The sequence below is a fragment of the Miniopterus schreibersii genome (assembly GCF_964146895.1).
Source record: "Miniopterus schreibersii genome assembly, chromosome: 11".
Taxonomy (NCBI): domain Eukaryota; kingdom Metazoa; phylum Chordata; class Mammalia; order Chiroptera; family Miniopteridae; genus Miniopterus; species Miniopterus schreibersii.
In genome coordinates, this window is record NC_138111.1 from 11,968,153 (window position 1) to 11,992,562 (window position 24,410).

Here is a 24,410-nt window from a genome sequence, read left to right on the forward strand (position 1 = left end):
CCACACAGCCAGTGCGTCATGCTTTCATTTTCCAACGAGGCCAGGCCAGCCTTGCTGATCCCTGCAGACAGCCCCTCTAAACACACACCTCTTTCTTGTGCTAACCCAGGAAGGCCGTTCATTGGCTGTGGGGTTGAATAGCTTGCAAATGAGTGAAGAAACTACGTCACCCCTGATCATAAAACCCAGTGAACTGCAACCAGGCTGGTATTTGTTCTACAGAACCACCTGGGAGGCCGGCCTGACTTGGCACTGGCCTTGCTTCCTGAGCAGAGGTAAGTTTTCCTCCCTGCCCCTCCCCACGTGCCCAGACATCAGGAAAGGGGATGGGCGTGGGGTTGCCGAGGGGTCAGGAAAGCACTGGAGATAAAATCAGGGAATATTCCACTGGTGGTTCTCCCAGCTGCATGACCTCAGACAGGTACTTTTTCCTTCTGGTCCTCAGGATCCCCATGTGTAAAATGGGAGCACTGGCCTCTAGCACAGCTATGAGAACAGAGCTCCAGAATCACAGTGTCCTAAGTTAGAACTGTCTCCCAGCTCCTACAAATGGTGTGACTCCAAGCACATCACCTAACCTCCCTGAGCCTCAGGACTCGTTCTGTAAAATGGAATGTTGACCGTTACATCATGGGGTATGAATGGAAACTAAATGAGATAATGCAACTTGCCACGGACCATGGTCTTGGAAACTGCTCAAGGAATGGTAGTTACTGCTCTTATTGTGATTGAAGTTTGTCATTCCCAAGACACCTGCCTTTCAGACCAAGAGGGAGAGTGCTCAGGCCTTACATTTGGGCAGATTTTTCCAGTTCCTATTAGATGGTCTTTCAGTCCCCCAGGGGCTCCATGGCAATGCCATAAATGGACCTTTTGTCAATGGGGGCTGCCCTGCAGATCAGAAGAAAGAAGCCCAAAGGCCTGTGCTAGAGACCCTGTATGAACACAAATCCAGCTTCAGTTTCCTTGTCCACAGAGCATAGTTCATGAGCCCTGTCCTTGAAGACTCCAGTAGAAATGGTCTTGAAACGATGTAGAACCACATCAGGACACATTTTCTGACCATCTACGATATGTGTTGACCTGTTTTGGGCAGACTTTAAAGATGACCCAACCCAGGAGTTTACATTTTGGGGAAAAGAAACACGTAAAGAGTCAATGAGAACTCAATGGGCTAAGTAGAAATATCACAGAAGTATGGGGATTGTGAGAACCAAGAGCAGAAGCCCCTATCTTAAATTTGAGGGGTATGGTCGGAGAAGCTTTCCTGCAATAAGTAACAATTCTCTTCTGGGAGTTTGCTTTGTAAATCTCAATGTCCTCTACAAATATATAGAATTGTTTACTTCCTTTGCTTCCGGTTGTGGGCCTTGAGGGCTTGAGAAGTCAGGAATATCAGAGCTGAAGGGTTCGTCAGTGAAGTTCTAGCACAACCAATCTGCCTATGAAAAGACACTGAGGGCAACACTAGAGAGAAACTGGCCCAGGGTCCCAGAGCCTGTCAGTGTCAGAGCTGGGTCCAGAATCTGAATTCTTCACTTCCCGCTGGCGGCGCTCACTGATGCCATAACTAACAACTCCCTCCAGAGCTTCTTCATCTCTGTCTTTGTTTCTGTCTGTCTTTCTTTCTCTAACACACACACACACACACACACACACACACACATACACACACGCCTGTTTGTCCATTAGAGCACACTTGTGGCCCCTTGCCCTCTTCTAATGCCAACTCCTGTAAAACAGGAAAACAGAGCAGCTTGGCTTCAGCTGTAACATGTACAAACACATGCAGCAAAGTTTCCAAAGGGAGACAGTGCGTGCCATTCAGGGTCTGGCAGTTTTACCAGCAGAGGCCCATTAAAAAGCATACCTCACACAAAGCCCGTGGGTACAGCCCTACACAAAGCCCGTGGGTTTTGTTTGGCTGCGGTCTTCTCTCCACACCCCTGCTGTGCTGCACTGATGGTGCAAATGGGAAGGGCCACTCTTCTCAAGGGATCCTAGGCCTTCATGTGCTTCCCTGGGATCCTCCCTCAGGGTTCCTTCCATCTACACATCAAGCTCAATTTTACTGGATGACTTAATTTGATTATGCGCTAAGTCCAATGAAAGGTTCCATGTACAGAGAGAATCTTCCCCAGTCCATGTCCTTAGTCCTATAGGGGACAATTATATGACTGAGAAAAATGCTGGAATGAGGCAAGGAGTCCCCACTCTAAGACTCCAGAGGAGAGAGTTACCAACTTCTTCTGGGAGAGACAAAAGGTCTCAGGGAGCCAGTAGAGAACATTTCAGCTGAGTCTGCCCAAGTTGGAAGGGCATTCCCAACAGAGAGAACAGCACATGCAAAGGCTGAGAGGGAGGGTGTGGAAGGGCATTTTTTGAGACTTTTCAGTGTGACCACTGAGTGGGGTGTTTAGTACAAGAATGACAGCAACTAACACTTACTCGTTACATGCCACGTACTGTTCTAAGTATCTGACACACTGACCCATTTAATTTTCACTAAAACCTTTGAGGAGTGCTACTAGTTCCCCCAATTGGGAGAAGAGAAAACCAACACATGGAGAGGTCACTTGTCCAAAGCTGTTGGACCTTTAGCAACCAGTGGCATGTATGACCATGAGTGTGAGACTGGGGTTGCCTCTAGGGCAGTAAAGTTGGCTGGGGATCCAGGCTCTGCTCCAGCCTTGCTAGGACCTTAACCTTCTCTAGACTGGCCAAATGGAGCCATCTATTCTGCCTCTGTCAACTTCAAAGGGAGGTGGTGAAGATAAAAGGGAGAGAGAGGTGAAAAATGTTCCCTGTACATGAGTCATCCTGGAATATAATCCCTCATATCCATGGCACACATCTTCCCCAGTATAGTGGGGGCATATGGAGAACCCAAGGCCCACAGAGGGTAAATGGCCTGCTCAAGGTCATCCAGCCACTCTGCTACAGAGGCCAGGCTAGAACCCAGAGCTCCCCACCTCAGCAGGCAACAGAGAAGAGTAGTTAAAATTCTGGGCTCAGATGACACCTGGGTTGAAATTCTGGTTCTGTCACTCACTTAGCTGCCTGAGACCAGGAAGTTTCAATTCCCTCAACTCTAAAATGGGAATGGAAATTTATATATAACACAGTTGTTTTGAGGAGTACATAAAACATTACATATGTAAAAAATCTGGTGTGTGGTAAGCAATCAATCAGTTAAATGATAATGGTAATGAGGATGAAGACAGTGATGGTGATGATGATGGTGATGATGGTGATGATGGTGATGATGGTGATGGTGATGATGGTGATGATGATGGTGATGATGGTGATGATGATGATGGTGATAATGTTGATGGTGATGATGGTGATGATGATGGTGATGATGGTGATGATGATGGTGATAATGTTGATGGTGATGATGGTGATGATGGTGATGATGGTGATGATGATGATGGTGATAGTGTTAATGGTGATGATAGTGATGATGTTGATGCTGATAATGATGGTGGTGATGGTGATGATGATGGTGATAATGTTGATGGTGATAATGATGGTGGTGATGGTGATGATGATGATGGTGATGATGTTGATGGTGATGATGGTGATAATGTTGATGGTGATGATGATGGTGATGATGGTGATGATGATGATGGTGATGGTGTTAATGGTGATGATGGTGATGATGTTGATGGTGATAATGATAGTGGTGATGGTGATGATGATGGTGATAATGTTGATGGTGATGATGGTGATAATGTTGATGGTGATGATGATGATGATGGTGATGATGGTGATGATGGAGAGAGGGGAGGGGAAGGGAGGAGAGGGGGAGAAGATGATGATGATGAAGAATCCAGCACTCTTTCCATAAGTCTGGCAACTCACTCTTCCAGAAGACTTTACACTGGTTTTACACAGCCCCTCACTATGATTCACACACCTGCATTTGGAAGTCATAACATATTTGTGCCTAGTTACACACAAGCCCATGCATGATTTCCACATAAAGTTAAATGACATTTTTGGCTCTAATATGTTCCAATTACTGTACCTGCATGATGTCAATCATGCCTCATCCATGCACTGTCCATTGAGCCTATGTGATTTGTCATCCACTTCATGCCTCAACTGGTTCTGCCCAGTCTAATTCAGACATCAGAGGGAAAGGGGAAGTTAGCAAGTCTTTCTCACATCCCCTTTAATACCACTCAGATCCAGCCTCACCACTGCTATGGCTCTGGCTCAGATATCATCTCTCTCGTAAACAATACTCATCTAGTCTTTTATCCTATCCTATCCTATCCTATCCTACCTTATCCATTATCCCATCCCATCCCAACCCATCCTATGATATGCTATCCTAATCCTAATCCTATCCTATCCTATCCTATCCTATCCTATCCTATCCTATCCTATCCTATCCTATCCAGTCTCCATGCTGCTGACTCTCTCCCTTCTCTCCACTCTCCTACCTGCAGCCAGAGGAATCTCTTTAAAGTACTTATCTGCCCAGGTAACATTTTTGTGTTCAAGTCAATGCTTTCCAATGGCCAGCGAGGCCTGGCTCTGCCAACCTCTCTAAACACAGCCTCCTTCTCTCAGCCCACACCAGGTTCTCAACATCCCTCAAACTGATATGTTGGTCTCTCTACTCACAATGCCTTCTCCCTCCTGCTCTCCCTACTGAGCTCTCATACCTCCTTTGAGTGTGAGGACTTTCCTGATGCCTGCCTTCTAATGGCAGCGTTAGTCACACCCATCCTTTCTCATGTAAATAAGCCATTGTAATAACTATTGATTAAGAGCTTTTGTTTTCAAGCATCCATTGACTTTATATATACATTAAATTTATACAATTATGTAATTTAATCTTTCTAACGGTCCCTTGAGGTAGTGTATTTATCCCCTTTATAGGTGAAGAAAGTGAGGCTATCAGAGGTTAAGTTAGTGTCAGCTAACCTGAGCCTCCTATTAGCAAGACCTGTTGGGCTTGCCTTATACAAATCGCTCAGGGTCCAGCCCCTCCTCTCTGTAAATTGACAGCTAATATTTAAACCCAGATTGGCATGACTCCAAAATGTCTGATTTTATCACACTGTATTTAGTTAGCTAAGTTCTGGGAATTCGCTAAGGGCAGGGTCTGGGTCCTGTTCATCTCAGTACCCTAACTCTAGAAATTAGCACAGGTTGGAAGTTAGAGAGACTTAGCTTTGGACTTAAGATAAAGAAGAGGGCATTACATGCAATAGCCTGAGGAGGCAGCAAGCACAGTGCTCACCAGTTTGAACTCTTGGTCTGCCCAAGCTTAGGTCTCGGTATCTCAATGTCATCACTTACTAGCTACAGGATTTAAGCAGGTTATTCAACCTGCGTAAACCTCAGTTTCTGTCATTGTAAATTGGTCATCACAATAGCACTTGACTGTTTTGTACATGGTTAAATGAGATGCGCATGTAGAATCACTGATATGGCGAGGACACCATAAATGGTAGTTAGCCGCGTTTTCTATGCAGTTCACTCTTCATCATATGACCTACCCAAAGAGACGCTTTTTGATCATGCAGAAGATGGGAGTCATCTAGGAGCGGTTTCCTGTGCACTCCCCCCCCACACCTCTGTGTGTTCACAACTTCTTTATTCAGTGGTGGAGACCACACGGAAAGTCCCATGTTTGCCAGCACAGTGGTACAGGAGCGTCCCTGGCATTTTCAGAGGCACCACATGAATCAGTGTGGCCCGGCAGAAGCCAGGGTGGGTGCTGAACTCAGCAGCCTCATTTGCACTTCAAGAATTTTTCTTTCTCTTTATCCAATGAAACATCTTTATTATTATTTTAATCCTCACCCGAGGATATGTTATTACTGATTTTAGAGAGAGGAAGGGAGAGAGAGAAACACCAATGTGAGAGAGAAACATCGATTGGTTGCCTCCTGTACACCCCCAACCAAGGATAGAACCGGCAACCTGGGTATGTGCCCTGACTGGGAATCGAACCCGCGACCTTTCGATGTATGAAATGACACTATGACCACCTGAGCCACACTGGCCAGCCAATGAAACATCATAACAAATATTGGTCTAGCCTCCTTTCCTGTCATGGCAGGGCGCGCGCGCACACACACACACACACACACACACACACACACACACACACATCTATTCAGGCTCCTGGAATTTCACTCTGGAGAGCTTTATGGTGGCTGGGAAGGGCAATAGGCTCCATGGTGCCAGGAAATGGAGATTGAAACCAAAGTGGGGCGTGGACAGAGGAACGAGTTGGGGACAGCCTGATTGCACGTATCCTCAGGGGTCAGCTGTCTTCGGCCAACTGTGTGGCTCTCCAGAGGCCACAGCTGTCTGCAAGAGGCTCAAAGCAACCACATACTTCTTGGGGTTCTTGCTATTGCGTTGAGTTCCACCATCAAGGCCACTTCTCTCTGAGTTAATTTTTTAATACTATTTACAATTCATATATCTCACAGGCTGTTAGTTATTAATTCCATCTCTTAATCGGACTTCTGTAGACCTTTCCCAGCCAAAGTTTCCTAGTCATCTTCCTAAGATTCATAGCATTACACATATTGTCTCTATCAGGAGAAAGGAAAAGTTACTATATATTATGTTGGATGCATTAGAGTTACTCTCTCACTCAGGCCTCACAACACCACCATCAGGTGGGACTATCATTGATCTCATTTTGTTGATAATGAAATTGAGGTTCAGATGTCAAATTACTCACCCAAAGTAATAGCTGGTGAATGGCAGCAGTCAGATTCAGACTTAGTCAGGTTCAGACCACAGCCCCAGCACATTGGGAAGTTTAACTTACTGCAACTGATGAGCTAAATTTTTCTTCAGGTTGGGTCAAGACAATGGAAAGCTACAGCAATGAGGAGACTCGGCAAAGGCCTGGGACCTAGGGTTCAAAAAAGGGTATATATGAGAGGAATTTAGAACAGGGCTTGGCATGTGGTAATGCTATAGACTGAATGTTTGCATCCCCCCAAAATTTACATTTTAAAACCTAATCCCCAATGGGATGGTATTTGGAGGTGGGGACTTTGGGAGGTAATTAGGTCATGAGGATGGAGCCCTCATGAATGGGATTAGTGCCCTTACAAAGGAAACCTCAGAGAGCTCCCTCTTCCCTTCCACCATGTGAGGATACAGGGAAAAGACTGTCACCTAGGAACTAAGAAGAGAGCTCTCACCAGACACCAAGTCTGTTGACAATCTTGAACCTCCCAACCTCCAGAACTGTGAGAAACAAAATTGTGTTGTTTATACGTCACCCAGTCTATTGTATTCTTTTATACCATAATTGACTAAAACATGCAATTGACAAAGAAGGGCAAGTACTCAATGAATGGTAACTATTACTTTTTTTGTAAGATCTTGGGTCCTCTCTGAATATACCGTTCCTGGGAAAAGAGTCATCAACACTGTAGGGAGAATTTATTCAGCTTAACTCCACCTTATACTTCTAAAAACGTAAATCCAATAATCATACAACTTCTTGAAAGAGCACCTTTGAGCTTAGTTTTTGGACACTGAGCAGATCTCTAGGTACCAGAGTCATTTGGAAGAATCTCCTTCTGCTTTGTTAACCCATGTGGATTAAAGTCCTGGGGGCTGGGGGTGGAAATAACCTCAGCATGTATGTTTTCAGGAAGGGGACTGTTGATCTCATCGGCACTCATAAGTATTGAGAAGTAGGCATATTTTTAACTGCTTGTATCTTACTGATGTTCACCACCCTTTTCTCCCTGAATCCCCACAGTGCCCAACTCTCTTCTCTTTAACAGGTGTCATCCTTGCTTTATGAACTACCTGACCTACATCCCGCTTCCCCTAGTCAGCCAGCTTCTCTGAGCTACTGTCAAGGTGTTAGGAGTCTACAATGCCCCTTTGCACTCATGACCCTCCCAGGTAACACACTGGAAGCAATTCACGTGCCATGTGAAAGGTTTCAAAGGTAGATGGTCTCCTTCATGACCACAAGGTCCAAACTGCCATCACTTCTTGCCTGGAAAATGATAAGAGTCACCCTTTTTGGGGCTTTCACCAGTCCAACCTCCACCTTGTAGCTGGAATGTTTCTTTTTCATAAAGAGCGAGTTGGCCATTGCACTCTTCTGTGAACGTCCTGCGGTGACTCTCAAGTTACTTTAAATACTGTCACACTTTTGGTTCAAGGCTTCCCAGGGGCTGTCCAGCTCCCAGCCTTACCCCTTGCTACTTCCTACTTAATCTCTCTTCTCAATGAAAGTGCTTTCGGCCCTGGGATGAGTTCTGTTTTCTCTGACCTCTGGGCTTTTGCTCATGGTGTCCCATCTGACGGGGGCAAATCCCATTTTTCCTCACTCTGCTTATTTATCTCTGCTCCTTTGAGCACAGGTGTCACGTTTTCAAAAGAGCATTTTATCTGTGTCCAGTTTGTCTAATGACCCAACAATGAGTTCAAAGAACCTCTACTCTTCCCCCACCACAGCCCCAAATCACCAGATTGCTTCTCTACTGCCACTGGAAGGTAAGTTCCCCAAGAGCAGGGCGCTCCTCTGTCTTCCAGCCCATGCCCCGTGCCTGGCATATAATAGATAATCAATACATATTTGTTGAGTGAATAAGCAGAGGTCCCCCGTTGGTAAGAAACACCACCCAAGCAGAAAGAGAGACAAGAGGAACTTTTAATGCATGGACAGTCCTGCAGGGGCTCTGGGCAGACCCACAGGCGGCAGGAAGAGGCAGAGGTCCTGCAAACTCAATGACATCTGGGGGAAAAAGCCCTAAAGACCCGAGCTTCCTCACTGCAACAGTCCTCCGGGCCCCTTGCTGACGCGGAAGAGGCCCGACTGTCTCTCCACCGGTCTCCTCCAGGGCTCCAGGGCTGCAAGGAAGCTGAGCGTGGCCGTGGGAAGGAAGAAGAAAGGCCGCTGGGTCTCCACCTGAAAGCTCCTGCCTCCCAACTGACCACCGTCCATAAGAAAAAGTTTAAAAAGGGGAGACTTCGATAGAGTCAAATAATATCTTAGAAAAAATAAAAGATAGGCAAAAATGGATAATTCCAGTGGTTACAAAGTTCTCTGGCGGCTATCCACGGGAGAGAGAGTTTGCTTTGGCCTTGCTGGCAAGCCTCGCCTGCCAAGCCCATCCTCAGCTGTCCCCCAGCCCACCCAGGCCCCGGGATCCACGCGAGTGCTGCTCCCCCTCCCACGGAGAGTCTCTGTGCTCACGGAGGGCGGCGCCCTCCCTCACCGGCCCTTGGACTCCCCATACGTGTTTCGGGCCATGGACACCATCTTCTCCTCGCACGTGACCTTGGTGTCCTTGAGGATGCTGTACCACACCATCCCCGCGGGCCGGACCTCCTCGCTGCGGCAGAACAGGTAGGGCACGGTGTCCACGCGGCTCTGGATGTAGGCGCTGCGCAGGAGGCCGGCGCAGTGGCCGCTCACCCTCTCCAGCCGCCGCAGGATCAGGTGCGCCTTCCTGCAAGGCAGGAGGGGACAGTGAGGAAGGCGCGAGCCCAGGCGGGGGCGAGCCTCTGGGGGCTGAATCAAGGTCAACAGGCCAAAGGGGACTTGTCCCAGCCATTTCCCGTCCATTCCTGACATGAGTGTGGTATTTCAAACACCCATTCAAGCATCACAGTATCCCTCCCCTCTCCAACTGTGCAGTGTCTAAAAAGTGAGAAAGAGGGATAACCTTGGACTCAGCATTTTCACTACTGAGATAGGAGAGTCCTAGGAGGGATGAGGTCATCAGCTCTGGGACTCTGGCCCAGTAGAAATGATTATAATAGTGATAATCAACAACAGTAATAACTAAAATTTATTGACACCATGTGTGAGAAGTTGGGTACTTTATTTACATTTAAAATTTTTATTTAATCTGTACAACAGCCCTGCATATATTGCTCTTTTCACACTTAAGGGTGAAGCCCAAGGCTCACAGAAGTGATATTACTTGACCAAGGTCAGACATCAAGTTGACCTGGGAGCTGGACATTTGGATCTAGGCCATGAAAACCCACAAGTCCCTCTCTATCTGCTCTCACGCTTCTCTAATTCCCTTACACTCTCTTCACAGTCAGGAAATTTGGAATCGTATGTCACAGCTTAGTACATATGTCCCCAAATCAGAGCCTCTCTGCATCTCATTTTTCTCACATCTAACACAGTGATGGGGGGCCTGCCTTCCTAAACTGATTGTGAGATTAGCTCTGAGAAAGGCCTAAAGCCTGACACAGAGTAAGCGACCAATAAATGACAGCTACTGTTATAGAGAATTGTTACAACGATGTCTCAGGATCAAGGTCATACAAACAGTGGTCTGAGCAAGAATCCCTCTGTGCCGTGGTGAGCATTCTTAGTAATTTACCTGGAGCCCTTTACCTAGTACCAGGGAGAGGACCCCGAGGAGATAAGACTGCACAGAAGATGAAAGCCACCAAGGATCTCTGAGGTGACCTAGTCTGGGGCTCTCAAAGGCAGGGATATCGCATTTGGGCCAGATCATTCTTTGTGGTGGAGGCTGTCCTGTAGAAAGTCCAGCAGCGTCCCTGGGCCTCTGCCCACCAGATGCCAAGAGCACTTCCAGTTGGGAACCAATGACCCAGTCTGACCTGCTCTCACGAAAGATGTGGAAACAGGCTGAGGGAGGGAAAGGAATGTCCTTTCCTGGGTCCTAGCAACCACAGGTCAGCGTCACTGTCCATGGGCCTGTCTCCATGTGCGGAATCCGCTTTGCTTTATGTCCCATCACCTTCTAGATACCCAGGAACTCTGAGAGGCTAAATAACAGGCTCTCCTGCTGTCCTCTCCATGCCCCTGCGAGACCCCGGGAGGCAGGACGTTTTATGACAACAGACCCCACAAATGGGAGACTGTGTTAGGCACCTGCGTGGCGGCTGGAAAAGGGCCGGCTTATGTGTGTATGTTTTGTGGGCACAATTTACGAGGTGCCTTTCAAAAAGTCCCCTTTGTATAGTTCACCACTTGGGTGGAATATTTCCTGAGGTGCCAAGAATTCATAGCTTCATAATCTCACTCGAGTGGCCGCACTACCCACAGTCCTCACTCCCTTCTGGCAGGCGCCCCCCCGAGAGCAGCCTGGGGAGCTTATTTCCCTCCCACCCTCCCCACTGGAGTCCTTGCTCTGCTCCTTAATAGCTCTGTGTCCTTGGGAAACTTACTTATGGTCTCTAAGGCTGTTTTTTCGTTTGCAGAATAGGGCTGTTGTGAAGTCAAAGAGGATTCAGTCATCAGTTGCTCATTTATTGAGCGTTTAGTATATGGCTGAGCTCCCCATCCAGAGGGAAAGACAGACAAATTAAAAGTTACAGCACAGGTGGCAAGAGCAAGGGTACAAGGGGGCGCAGGACCCGTGGGAAGGCAGGGGAAGGTGCCGAGGTGGGATCGGGGATATCCAAGAGGCCGTCTTTGATGGGGGGCAACTTGGGTTGAGCCTCATAAATGAGGACAGGTCAGGTACTGAAGAGGGCAGGACATAACAGGAGGAGAGGCAAAGGCACAGGGGTAAGGGGTTCCATGGGTGTTCTGGGAACTTGTGGCTGGAATCCAGTGTGCTAGTGGGGACACAGTGGGAAACTGGGGAAGTGGCAGGGGCCAGGCCATTGAAACTTAGAAACCGGTTGTATCTAGCACTGTGACTCATACAGGCTCTAGAGCTTGACGGCTTGGGTTCCAGTCCCAGCTCAGCCACCTACTAGTTCCATGATACTGACAGAATTATTTAACCAGTTCTGCCTCAGTTCTCTTACCCATGCAATGGGAATAAGTGTATCCACCATAAAGGGTGATTTTCAAAATACACAAAAGCACTAATCTCTCTATAATAAGCTGTCCATAAATGTTACCTATGATTTTTGTCACAGGGTAAGTAGGGAGTTACTGAAGTTACCGAAGGGTTTCAGGCACAAGGTGACAGATTCAGAGCCTCCGTGTTTAAAAACATTTCTAGCTGCCTCGCAGAGAACTGAATTAGGGGAGGGCAAGACTGGTAGCAAGAAACAAGATAAAGAACACATCCAGGTGTCACTGTTCTTAGGGGTGCTGGTTTGCTTTTGTTCTCTGTACTTTTAAAAGAGACTTACTGTTTCCTCATTTATAAAAAGGGAATAACATTTGCCTGCCTCATAGAGTTACAGTGATGCTGAAATTAGTTAATATTTGTACAACTCTTAGGAAAGTGGCACACAGTCAGCCCCTCATAGGTGTTAGAAAGTATCACCACCATCGTCACCCACCTCCGCCACGGCCATCATGATTATTTGTGTACTGGTTTAAGCCTTGAGCATCTTTATAAGTCAGTGGCAGGAGACAGACAAAAACAGTAGCAGCCTCTAATATAAGGGCAGAGTGCTGGGTTGGAAAGCATGCCAGGTGCTATGGGGATATATCAAGTGGACACCTAATCATCAGTTTGGGGGCTCAGAGAAGCCTTCCTAGAAGATGTAACATCTAAGCTAGGTCTTCTATGATTAAACAATTATTTTTCAGGCAGATAGAGAGGCAGAGGGGATATCCTCCGAAGTTAGACTGGAGACAGCATAAAACCACCAATTGTATGCAACGGTCATTGCACAGAACGGGTAACAGACCAGTCAGCTTGGCAGAGATCAGACCATCCAGACTCTGCTAAGCCACGGTGAAGTATTTTATTTGTGGGGCAGTGGAGAGTCACTGTCTGATCCAGACAGTCACAAAAATAAGCCACAAATACAGAATTAGGTTGGAAAGTGAAATTCCTCCAACATACCCCATTGCTTTGTCTTCATTGGCTCAGCCAGTCCCTCCAAGAGAGTGTTGGGGCTCAACTGGACCAAGCCTCCTTTTGAATGGGTGGGGAAACTAAGGTTTGGAGTGAGAAAATTATTTGCCTTAACAAATGACTTACGTTAGTAACCAAGAATAAGCTAGAAGCAAGGCTCCTGGCCATGTAGAGCTGAGGTGAAATATTTGGCTCTGAAGCCCCAGACTCAAATCTTAGCTCTACAACTTAGTTATATGGATCATGAGCAAGTTCTTCAATGCCACCAACTCTTAGTTCCACGTCAGTAAAATGAAAATATAAGAGTGCTTGGAGGAGTACCTGGGCAATTTGCTTAGCTCTCACTAAATGTTAGCCAAGGTTCAGAGTAGCATTTTATAATAGAAAGCACATAGGTGTCAAGGCACATTAGGGCAAGACATTTCTCTTCTGTGAGCCTGTTTCCTCACTTGTAAAATGGAATCGAGGTGCTTATCTTGTGGGGATGCTGTTAGGCTGCAATGAAATGACTGCCATAGGCACCCAGGTTGCGGATCTGTACATAGTAGGCACTCCACCAATGCCATTTTGCTTAATTGTCCCTGCTCTTTCTCCACCATACACGCCTTGGCATGTTGGTTTGCATTTAGATCACAAAGACAGAAGACTTCGGAGAGTGAAGCCATGGAGAGAAGGGTTGGAGGTGTTCAAATGATGGACCAGAGGAAGGGGAGAGAGGAGCCAAAGGCAAGAGTGCTGGGTAATAAATTGTAAGTAATAGAAATCCATAAATCAAAGGCCCGGCATGCACCAAGCTTTCCCTGGAGGGACAGATAGTAGGGCAGAGTGACCACTTTTCTCAAATACCAAAATGAAATCTTCCGCATTGCAGACGGGACTCAAGCCCACTGGGACAGGAAGCAAGAGGTGAAGGAAGGCCACCACATAATAATTTATTGGTTCTATCAGCAGTGAGATTGAGACAGGGATGGCTTGTGAAAGAGGCAGGGGCTGGGATCAAAAGCCACTTCTCCGGGAATTGTAGAACCTTTGACCAACTATCCCATTCCCGGCACTATGACCCAATCAGCTGCTGACACAGTTATCAGACAGAGACCTAATTTCTAAGGGGGCCTTGGAATGGAGGGGAAGAGAGGAGGCAATAAGGAAGCATTCCCGATGGCCTCGCTCCCTCCTCCCCGTCTCTTTGAGTTGAGCTCAAATGGCTCTGGGTTAGCTGACCTAAAGCTTAATGAGAGTGGAGGGCATGACATGGCTGCAAAACCTTGGAATGCAACTTCTAGAAGTGGAGAGGGCAGATCAAGGGAAGTAATGATGTCATTCATGCCGCCCTGGTCAGGACACATCTGGAAAACCCCAGTCACTTCTGGTAAGAGGGACATATGCAAATTGTAGCCAGGTCATGATGATAATGGTTGTCTCAAAAACAAGTCTTCTGAGGAATGCTGAAAACAGGAGTGAATATGTCCACTGAAGGGGGGATGTTGGCAAGTGGTTGTGTTGTTCTAGGAACTGAAGACAAGTGGTGGGGAAAATTGGAGTCAGGGATGATAATGACTCTAACTGACTGGGTACCCACTATGTGCCAGGAACCTATGCATCATCTTTAATATAACTCTCACCACAGTTCTAAAGTGTGTACTTTATTCCCAGGCCTCAGATGGTAAAAGTGAGCCTCAGGCTGGTTATGTGATTTGACGAGGATTAACAGGCTGAGAAAAAAGGGTCGCAGATCTCTGCTGCAAGGCACCTGAGTTTTACTCATTAAGCCACTTGAAAATTGACAGAAGGCAAATTTTGACTCAATGTAATTAAAAAAAAAACAACTTAAAACAGGAGTCCTCTAAATATATAATGAGTCCTTCAATATCTCCAGGGGGTCCCCCTTCACTGGAAATGATCAAATCAAATGGATTTTAAAAAGGAGTCTGTGTTAGTCTATTTGGGCTGCTATAACAAAACACCCCAGATTGGGTAGCTTATAAATGACAGGAACTTTTTTCTTAGTATTGGAGGCTGGAAATCCAGGAGATCATTGCACCAGATGATGGTATGGTGTGGTGGTTGGTGAGGACCTGTTTCTTGGTACTTTAATGGCACTTTCTCACTATGTCCTCACAAGGTGAAAGGGGCAAAGGCTCTCTCTGAGGTCCCTTTTATAAGAGCACTAACCCCATTCATGAGGGATTTGCCCTACTGATCTAATCACTTCCTAACGGCCCCACCTCCTACCACCCTCACATTGAGGATTGGGTTTCAACATACAAATTTGGGGGAAGACACAAACATGTAGACCATAGCAGAGTCAAAGTTGGAGTCAATTTTTGTTTGTTTGAAATATAAAGTGAATCAGGGGTTTGATTCATAGAAAAATGTCATCTGCTGAGCATCTGACAAGCACTTCACAACAGAACATGGTGTGACACAATTGCCAAAGAATTCCATTCCTAAGACGAGAGAACCACACTCACTGAGATCTACTCATGAGTCAACGTCATGCTAAGATAAAGGTCTTCAAAGCGTCCCAGCTACCATCAATCATGCTTTCCCTTTGTTGCTGAAGTGTTTTGTTTATTTCTCTATTGAGCCCCATTTTCCCTTATTTGTGCACATGTCATAGGATGCAATGTGTTATAATGGATGGGACCCTGGTTTGATATCGGAAGACAATGTTTTGCATTTGGGCTCTGCCATTTACCAGCTGTGTAACCTTGAACAATTTACTTAACGCCATTGATTTTCTCTTGCTTAAACTTCAAAATGGACTGTTCAGGAAATGAAATGAGACATAAGTGAGTGGGCCCTCATAAGTGCTCAACCAGTATTTCCCACCTCATACTTAGACAGTGCACAGCTCGCCAGGGGTCCAGATCCTGACTGTGCAAGGAGAATGGATTAATAAGGGTGAATTGACTTGAAGGGAGGAAATTCTCAGTCCTCGGCTTTCAAAATCTAGCAATTCTCTAGCCAGGGTTGATAAAGGGAATTCTATGTCACAAGAGCATCATGGGGGGCTTGGGTCATAACCACACCATTCTTAGTCTCAAGAGATCAATCCCACTTAAACAAAACCTCTTAAAGTACTTACTCTCTTCTCCTTACTTTATCATTTTAGTCAAATGTAACAGAGAACTGAGAGGCCCAAGAGTGGTCAAGGATGTTCAGACTGGAGCAAGTTCTGGTTCCTGGCCACATATGAGCTCAGTTTTTCAAATCTCCTAATAGGAACCGTATGGCTGGGACAGCTGAGTGTCAGCAGGTCTTCTCTGGGCAGCTGTTTGAAGTAACCTGTGGTTGCCATGGGAACCAGGCTCTGGTGGACATTGGCTTGATATATTTATTAGGCAGAAGTAAAAGACGACCTTTTTGTCACTAAATTTTATGAGGATAAGTGATCACAGATCTGGAGGCTTGGTGATTATAGACCAAGAGAATCCTACCAGAGCTCATCCCATAAGATCAGCTGCTTTCACCTGGGCCTGCCCATCTGTCCTATTTCAGCTTTTATCTAAAGAACCTTCCTTTCTTGTGAAAGGGAGAAAGTTATAGTCCAGGGCCCAACAGAACAGATAAGGCCCTACCCAGGGAAAGATCCCTTTTATCCCTGGACCAAGCTCTCATCTCTTCCCTTGAGGGCCTCACATATTTGGAAGGTTACTGCAATCATAGTGAGGACTTACTGCGAGAGCTCAGGGCAGAACCAGACTCCATAAACAATTGTGCCACTCTGGGCAGCTCATTTAACCCCATGGGCCCTCCAGTTCTTTATCATCTTTGAAATGGGGAGGATACCCTACTTTGTCCAGCTTACAGGGCAAGTCTAAAGCGTTTGAAAGCACAATGCGCTGCCCATTAAGTATTCCAGGAAATCTTGCAATTCTCTCTAACGCCACGGATGCTTTCCTGGCCTGGAGCACCACTCTGTCTCTCCCCGGCTATTATCACAACAGCCTCCAGGGCCTCACTGCCTCCCTCCAGTCTGGGCCTCTCTAGTCCATGCTTCCAACTGTAGTCAGAGGGATCTTTCTCCCTTGACAATCTAATAATATCACCCCCCCTCCCAGTGAAAAACACTTGAAAAGCTTCCCATTACCCCAGGGAGATAATCCAAACTCTTTAACCCTACTTAGCTGGCATTCAGGGCTGGCCCCTGCTGACCTCCCCCTCTTATCTTTAACCACTCCTGCTGTCACACACTTTGCTCCAACTACTTGGAAATTCTTTCAGTTCCTACACACACAGTGTTTACCAAAGTGTAAAAGGAGTTCCCCCAGGACTGGGGGGTGGGATTTGAGGTGGTGCTCACGATGATCATAGACCCGGTATTAAAGGACAGTGAATCACACTGGGAAAGGCAACTAGCTTCCCTTGTTCATTCCCTTTCCTTCCTCCAGATTACTTAAAAAAAAAAAAAAATCTTGGTTTAGCACTGTGTCTTTAGTATTGCTCTAACACTCGCCAATCTCCCTTTTTAAAGGGAGAGCCTTGGGTGCCTCCAGGGTGGAACAACACTGTTAATTTTTTTTCCCACTGCATGAATGTTTAGGTTTAATTTTCTACTGAGGTTAGACGGTGCTACTCTTCCATTTACAAGATGAAACAGTGCTTTCATTTCAAATATATTTTCAATAAGAAGTGAATCTAAGGAAGAGCCTATGACAAAAATGTGGCAGGGAAACAATCATGATCATAAGTGCGGCAGGCAAATGATCATGATCATAAGTGTGGCAGGCAAATGATCGTGATTTGTGAGGAAAAGCCCTGCTCTAATGTAACATTATCTCCTCTGCGTACTTCCCAGGGTGTCGCTCTGCCCCAAGCCCTCCAATCCTCCTCTCTCTCCACTTGCCTGACCTTCCTCACCCTTTAGGTCTCAGAGGTCAGCCCCTGGGAGGCCCTCACTGGGTCACCTAGACCAGGTTTCTATGACCCCCCGCCCAAAGGGCCCTATTATTTTGCTATCGTGACACTTACTATTCCTGTTCTCTGCTATTGCTTGTTTAACTACCTGCAAAGGTAAGCTATGTGTAGGCAGGGATGGCTTCCACCTTTTTACCATTGCGTGGTCAGCGGCCAACATGTAAGACGTGCTCATAAGTATGTGCTGAATGAATGAATGATGTTTTTAGGTGAGGCATGAAATGCAGCCACCATTTCATATGCTACTTTATTAAGTTTCAGAAGAAGTTTCTTAGTTCTGTTTGAGTCCTCCATAGCACTTAGAACAGTGGTTGACATAGTAATTGTTGGTGACAAAAATCATGCCTTAATACATGTTGAATTTATGAATGTATTTAGTCATGGTTGCTACTGGACTTCATTCCAGAAAAACTCAGATGTCTTAAGGAAGAGTGGGAAGAGCCTTGGGTTAGGGGCCATGACCCTGCCAACTGTGCCTCTCCATGATCTTGGTTAGGAAACAGCTCCTCAATGAGCCTCCATTTCCCATCTCTAAAATCAGAGGTGGAAGTTGGGCAAGGGGAGTGATTAATCAAAAGAACACTGATGTTTCTCAATTATCTGACATTCCAGGAGTCCAGGAAGCTAAGATTCCAAGATTCTTTCTCCCTGCCCATGTCCCATCTCTACGTAGCCCAGACATGACTGAGGTGAGTGCCACCCTTATTTATTTGATCAAGCCCATTCTCAGCCTATGAGGCAAAGGGACCAGTAAAGTCAAATGAAAGCAAGAATAACTGACCCCTCCACTCACACTCATCTGCTCATACCTGGGCCCCAGCTCATCCTCACTCCTCCAGACGAAGTCGCCGAACTTCTCATAGTGAGAGTTGTAGTGGTGCTGGACTCGGAACAGCATCGAGGCCGAGACCTCCATCAGCATGTTGTAGGCAGTCTGCTGCTCCTTCCCACTTGTGTACCCATTGTACAGATTGTAGATCTTGTCAGCTATCTCTGAGGGGGAAAAGTGCAGGCACAGATCACATAGACAAACTCTATCAAAGAGGAGCAAGTCTGTCCATTGGCAAAGATAATGTTGCCCATTATGGGTTTTCCTTCATGGCTTTGGCTAACTTAGCTCCATGCTCCTCCCTCAGTTCCTTCATTTTCTTCTCCCAGTGCCAACATGTGTGGGGGTGGGAAAGCAGTGGTGGTTAGTGACTGCTGGGTACAAAAGTTAGAGATAATATGGGAGTCACCTGGCAAGTGAAGAAATGGGTCACCTACCTTCTGCCTTGTTGTCATCCACCAGTGGACAAGCTGTCCTTAGGGTCACCGTGCTAAGCTCCGAGTGCCTCCCTCGTGTGTCCACAGCATACAGAGTGAACCTATCGCACAGCAAGAAAACAAAGTACTGGGCTGTGGCTTCAGAGAAGCCCTGGACAAGCAATGCGAGGAGGAACAGAAACCATAGCAGGTGTGGTTGAGAAAGCTCAGGCTGCAGTAGAAAGGATTTGCAAAATAATAATAATAATAATTAATTATAATTATAAAGCATTTACTGAGCACCAACTGCCTCCTGGGCACTTTGCACTTAATCTCTTAATTTACAAGTAAGCAAGCCTAGAAGGCAGGGATCTTTATCACTTACATTTCACCAGTGAGGAAACTGAGACACTGCATATCCTTCCACGGACTCATAGTGACTGAGGAAAAGAGCAATCTGAGTTCAATGCTTGAGCAGTGAACCCCAGTGCTGTCCTGGATAGCTGGGTATACCCACATATATTACTTCATTCATTTATTTAACAAATACTTAGTGGGCATTAAGTATGTACCAGGAATTATTTCAGGTGCTCAGGTTGTAAAGATGAGCAAGATTCAAGGTCCCTGCTTGCAGAAAGCTAATCAAAAGTAAACAAAATATTATTTAATGGTAAGTGTGAGAAAAAGTATACTAATATGAGGTGAAAAAGACTCATGCGGAGGGGGCTGTGGGTGGCTTGGACAGGGTTGTCCACGAAGGCCTCCGTGGAGAGAACGTGTGAGCTGAGGAGGGAATGAGAGAAGGAGCTGGCTTCTGGGAGGAATCCCCTGGGGGTGAGCCTTCCAGGCAGGGACAGCAGTAAGTGCAAAGGTCCTGAGTAAGGAGAGAAGGGTCCCAGGCTGTTGGAGGAATCGGCAGCTGGTGTGGCCATAGCAAAATGACGTGAGGTGGAAGATCAGTGGGCATCTCAGTTATTCTAGGTCCAAGGCATGCCCCCGCCTTCCCATGATGTCCCTTGAGGCTCCATGCTGGACTGGAGGAAGCAGACAGCAGACAGAGGGCATTAAAAGGGAAGAGCAGGAGAACCACAGACCTGGTGGATTAGGGTCCAATCCAGGGCACAGATTTCTTTCTAGGACAGTCCCTATCCTCTGACCTACCTTGAGAAGGCTAAGGCTCTCTGACTCTTCACACCTCCAGATAGCAAAGTTCTGTGGTGTAAACAAAGTCTAAGGAGTAGGGAAGACTTGCAAGAGGAGGCGAGCCTTGAAAGCCAGGAGCAACCTGAACAGAAGGGTTGAGCATCTGCATGTCTTGTCTCTGCCATGCTGTCCTCTTTCATGTCTTCAAGGTCAGCGGCAGCAGTGTGGCATGGGAAGAGGGTTCCCTGGGCCAAGTAGAAGAAACTGTGGTCCCAGGGGCCCTCTTTCCTTTCCTCTTTCCCCAATACCTCATTGGTTTCAAACATTGGTTTCAAAGATGCCAAGTAATTGAGCTATTATTACATATTAAGTAGAAACTGGACCAGAACTTAGGCCTGCCTGAATCCAAAGATTATATTCTTAACCACCTTGTACAATAGCCCCCCCTATCTGCGGGGGATGTGTCTGTGACCCTCAGTGGATGCCTAAAACTGTAGCTAGTACCCAATTCTACAGGTACAATGTTTTTCCTACACACACATTCCTACAATTAGATCTTTTAGGCAATTTTATGGATAATAGATTTGTTCTTAGCAACCTCAGCATACAATTTTTTTCTTTCCTTATGAAGTTGAGAACTTTTGCCTTTTCAATTAAAGGAAGCACTTCTTGGCTCCTCCTTGGCATATCCGAATGGCCAGCGTCCCTACTCGTGTGCTTTGGGGCCATCATGAAGTAAAATGAGGGTGACTTGAGCACAAGCACTGAGATACCACAACAGCAGATCTGATAACCCCGATGGCTACTCAGTAACTGACAAGTGGGAGCGACTCCAGCATCAGGCATCTGTGACAGGCAGGCCCCTGCCCACCACCTGCTCAGTGTGTGCGGATACGAAAGGCAAGTGCTGCACAAGGTGAGTTAAGATCGGCGAGTCTTGCAGAGGGATTGAAAGGAGATCACAAAGAAAGTTCAGGATGTGAGAATAAACATCTAGCAAAGTGGGGAGGTCAGGCCAGCACGGGGTGAGTGCCTACTGCCCAAACAACAGCCCATCAAGACAGTGGCAGAGGCAGGATCCAAGCCCAGCCTGCAGCTCCCACACTCAGCTTGGGGGCTGCTGTTCCCCGGCGTGGGACCCAGCACTGTGGATGCGGCAGGCGCTCAGCAAGTGTTTGAGTAAACCAGTGAACTCGAGCGCATCACATCTCATTCCTCAGTTTCAGTTTCCGCATCAACGGGATGGGAACGGCGCGTGGCTCTCTCAAGGACTAGGTGGGGTGACACGTGAGAAGTGGCTTGTAAGCTGCAGGTTTTTATAAAGACCATGGAAGAGCACTTATTTGTGCAACAGTAAAATACTTTCTTCGAGTGGAAGAGGAGGGGATGCGTTTCAGAGGGAAACGTGAAAGGCTGCAGTGAATGGAACGTGTGAAGGAGCCCGAAACCAAGAGGGGGTGGCCTTTTCTAACACTGCTTTCCCATCGGCTACACAGGTTTCCACGGAGCCTCCGCAACACATTCCTCCACCGCGAGGGCCCAGGGCCACCTCTCTGCTTAGCCAAGGGGCATGAATACCGGTATTCTGGCAAAAAGTCTCAGGTTTTCGAGTTACAAAACCTGGGTAGAATCCTTGCTTTCTCCAATTGCTGGCTAAGCAGTCTTAAAATATATATATATATATATCTTTATTGATTTCAGAGAGAGGAAGGGAGAAGGAGAGTTGAAGCATCAATGATGAGAGTCACTGACCGGCCGCCTCCTGCACACCCCTACACCCCTGGCTGGGGATCGAGACTGCACCCGGACATGTGCCCTGACCGGGAATCGAACCCTGATCGCCTGGATCCTAGCTTGACGCTCAACCGCTGAGCCACGCCGGCCGGGCTGAGCATTCTTTACCAAGTCACTTTACCTGCTCTGAGCCTCAGTCTCTGCACCTGTCAAATAGGGTGAAATTATCCACATCTCACACCTCGAGGATCAGGGCTCAGTGATATAATGACAGTGACAGGCCTGGTTCGGTCTTTGCTCCCTAAAAGGCGGCTTCTACGTGTGTCATTAGAGTAAGCGAATGTGTCAGCGGAGGCCTGGGGATGGAGGAGGCCTGGGGCCACCCTGCCGGTGGGGGCGGAGGGGTGGGGAAAGAGGAAATGTCAACCTCACAGGCCTGGGTCAGAAGTCACAAGGCCATACGCTTTCTGCCTGTCTCAGCTGTAATTGTAGAACTGTTCCAGAGGCACATCTGAAAGCTGTTAGGGGACCAGGCAGGGCCTGGGGGGGCTCCCTGTGAGGGGAAGAGCGTGGCGGCCCCTGACGTGGAGGAAGAGGGAAAGGGAGGGGGAGAGATGGAGAAACAGACCCACCTACGTGCCCGTAGCGCGGAGTGAAAAGGGGGAGAGACAGGGACTGAGGGGGCGCAGTCAGGCCTCTGTGTTTCCCAGGGCTTCCAGAAAGGTGCCAGCTCCCTTCTGCTCAGTCTATCATTTTCTTTTTGCCCACAGAGACAGGCTGAGAGCCACTGAAGTTTGAACTAGAACTCCTGAGCCATCCCCATCTTCACATTACAGGTGGGGAAACTGAGGCCCGGAGAGAAGAGAGACCCACACTGGCTTTTCTGATGCCTCCTGAGCTTTTTCTCTCACTACCCTGCTTCTTATACAGCCGGCAGACTTCAGTCCAACTGCACTCCTGGGACACTTTTATTACAAAAGAGGTAGGATGGGTGACAGGAGCCTGGAGCTCCAGGCTCAAACCCTTGCTAATTTTGCCTCTGATCTTGTTTCAGGGGAAAGAATGCTGGCGAAGGTGGCCGAAAACCAGAGTCTGTGCCCCAGCTTCTGCACAGACTGAGGGCCTGTGAAACCCTGGATGCCTAGAGCAATAGGGTTTTAGTGTATTGGGATTTCATCGTGTAGACAAGGGCCTGGGGACTGACTACTCAAAGGCAAAGTATTTTTCAATGTTTCTCCAACACCCTCAGGACAAAGTCCAAATTCCTTACCAGGGGCCCTCAGTGCCGCTTCTTCATGTCCATTCACTGAACAGTACTCACTATTGAGTCACAAATCAACCCTGGCTGCAGATCCAGCCGTGGTTACCAATCTGCTTCCAACTCTGTTCCACAGTGAGACCCTATGCAGCTGCTAAAGACTCTAGAACATGGATCCCACCTCTTTGCCTCTGCACACACTGTAACCTCTATCAGGTCACCCTTCCCTTTCTCCACTTGACCCTCTCCACCTTTCCTTGAAGCATCAACGAAACCTCATCTCCTCCGGAAAGCCTTTCTCCCTGCAGGATTCCCTGTTACAGCCTGTGTCACCATAGCAGGCCAGTGCCCGTGTGCCTCTCTCTGCCCCCGTGAGTATGTGAGTATCCTCAGGGCCAGAATGTGTCTCTGCCCATCTCTCTCCACCTCCATCTGGTGCTCAGCTACCTAAACCATGAGGTGCCCAGCAAACACGTTCCAGAATGAATGACAGACTGAATGAATGACAACTATGAGGTAGTAGTGCCCTTGTCTGGAAATCAGTTTTTCCATCTGTAAAATGAACAAAACACATTTAGCTTGAAGGGTCGTGACAGGAGACAGAAGAACAGAATAGCTAAAAGTATGGCTTTGGAATCAGGTGATATGGTTTTCAATTTCTGGTTCCTCATGTAGTGTGAGGCCTTGCCTCAATTTACCCATCTGTAAAATAGGAATCATAATATTAAATCCCACTGTGGAGGGTCATCTTTAGGAGAAGTGAGATGTGGTATGGGAGTGCTTGCCATGATGCCTGGCATGTGCTAGCACTCAGATCACTGTGGGTATTAGTTTCAATAGCATTATTATGATGCCAGGGCCCAGGGCTGACTCCCCCCTACCCAGAGCAAGCTGTCCTAGTGGAGATCAGAGGAGGGTGGGTGGGGAGGAAGCTGTTGTTGGTCCCATCCGAGACCCCCAGACCCCTCGCAGCAGGGGTGAGAGAATGAAACTGAGAAGTTAATTGGCGGTGAGAGCTTCTCACGGATCTGACAGGGGGTAGGTAAGAGCCAGGACAGAGCCCCAGAGGCCCACGTCAGGACCGTCCCCGAGAGTACGGGAGAATGCGTTTGAAGTCTCCAGGCCAACGCCTGCTCTTCCCCAGCCGCCGCATGATTTAGGCATTCTGGGGAGGCGAAAGTCTCCTTGCTGATTTGAAGGGAAACAGATGTTTCCAGGCCAGAAGCCCTGGTTTTGTAAAATGTTCCTTGCTGCAACCCCCCCACACAGCTTTGGCAACCAACTTCCCCTTAGCTCGCTGCCCCCCTTCCTCCAACTGCCATCTCTCCCCTCCCTGCCAT

The 24,410-nt window shown here is 47.4% G+C and overlaps 1 protein-coding gene across 4 annotated transcripts in view; it reads right to left on the bottom strand.

Moving 5' to 3' along the window:
- Nucleotides 1–8,651: 8,651 nt before the first annotated feature.
- Nucleotides 8,652–24,410, bottom strand: part of ASTN2 (astrotactin 2) — a 694,556-nt gene continuing 678,797 nt past the window's right edge. For all 4 annotated transcript variants that reach the window (XM_081150627.1, XM_081150626.1, XM_081150624.1 and 1 more), the window contains 3 exons: nt 18,957–19,057; nt 18,500–18,683; nt 8,652–9,467 (listed from right to left, as the gene is read on the bottom strand). In XM_081150627.1, coding sequence (XP_081006753.1) covers nt 9,230–9,467; nt 18,500–18,683; nt 18,957–19,057 — 523 coding nt within the window. In that variant the 3' untranslated portion in view covers nt 8,652–9,229. The remainder of the gene's footprint in view (nt 9,468–18,499; nt 18,684–18,956; nt 19,058–24,410) is intronic.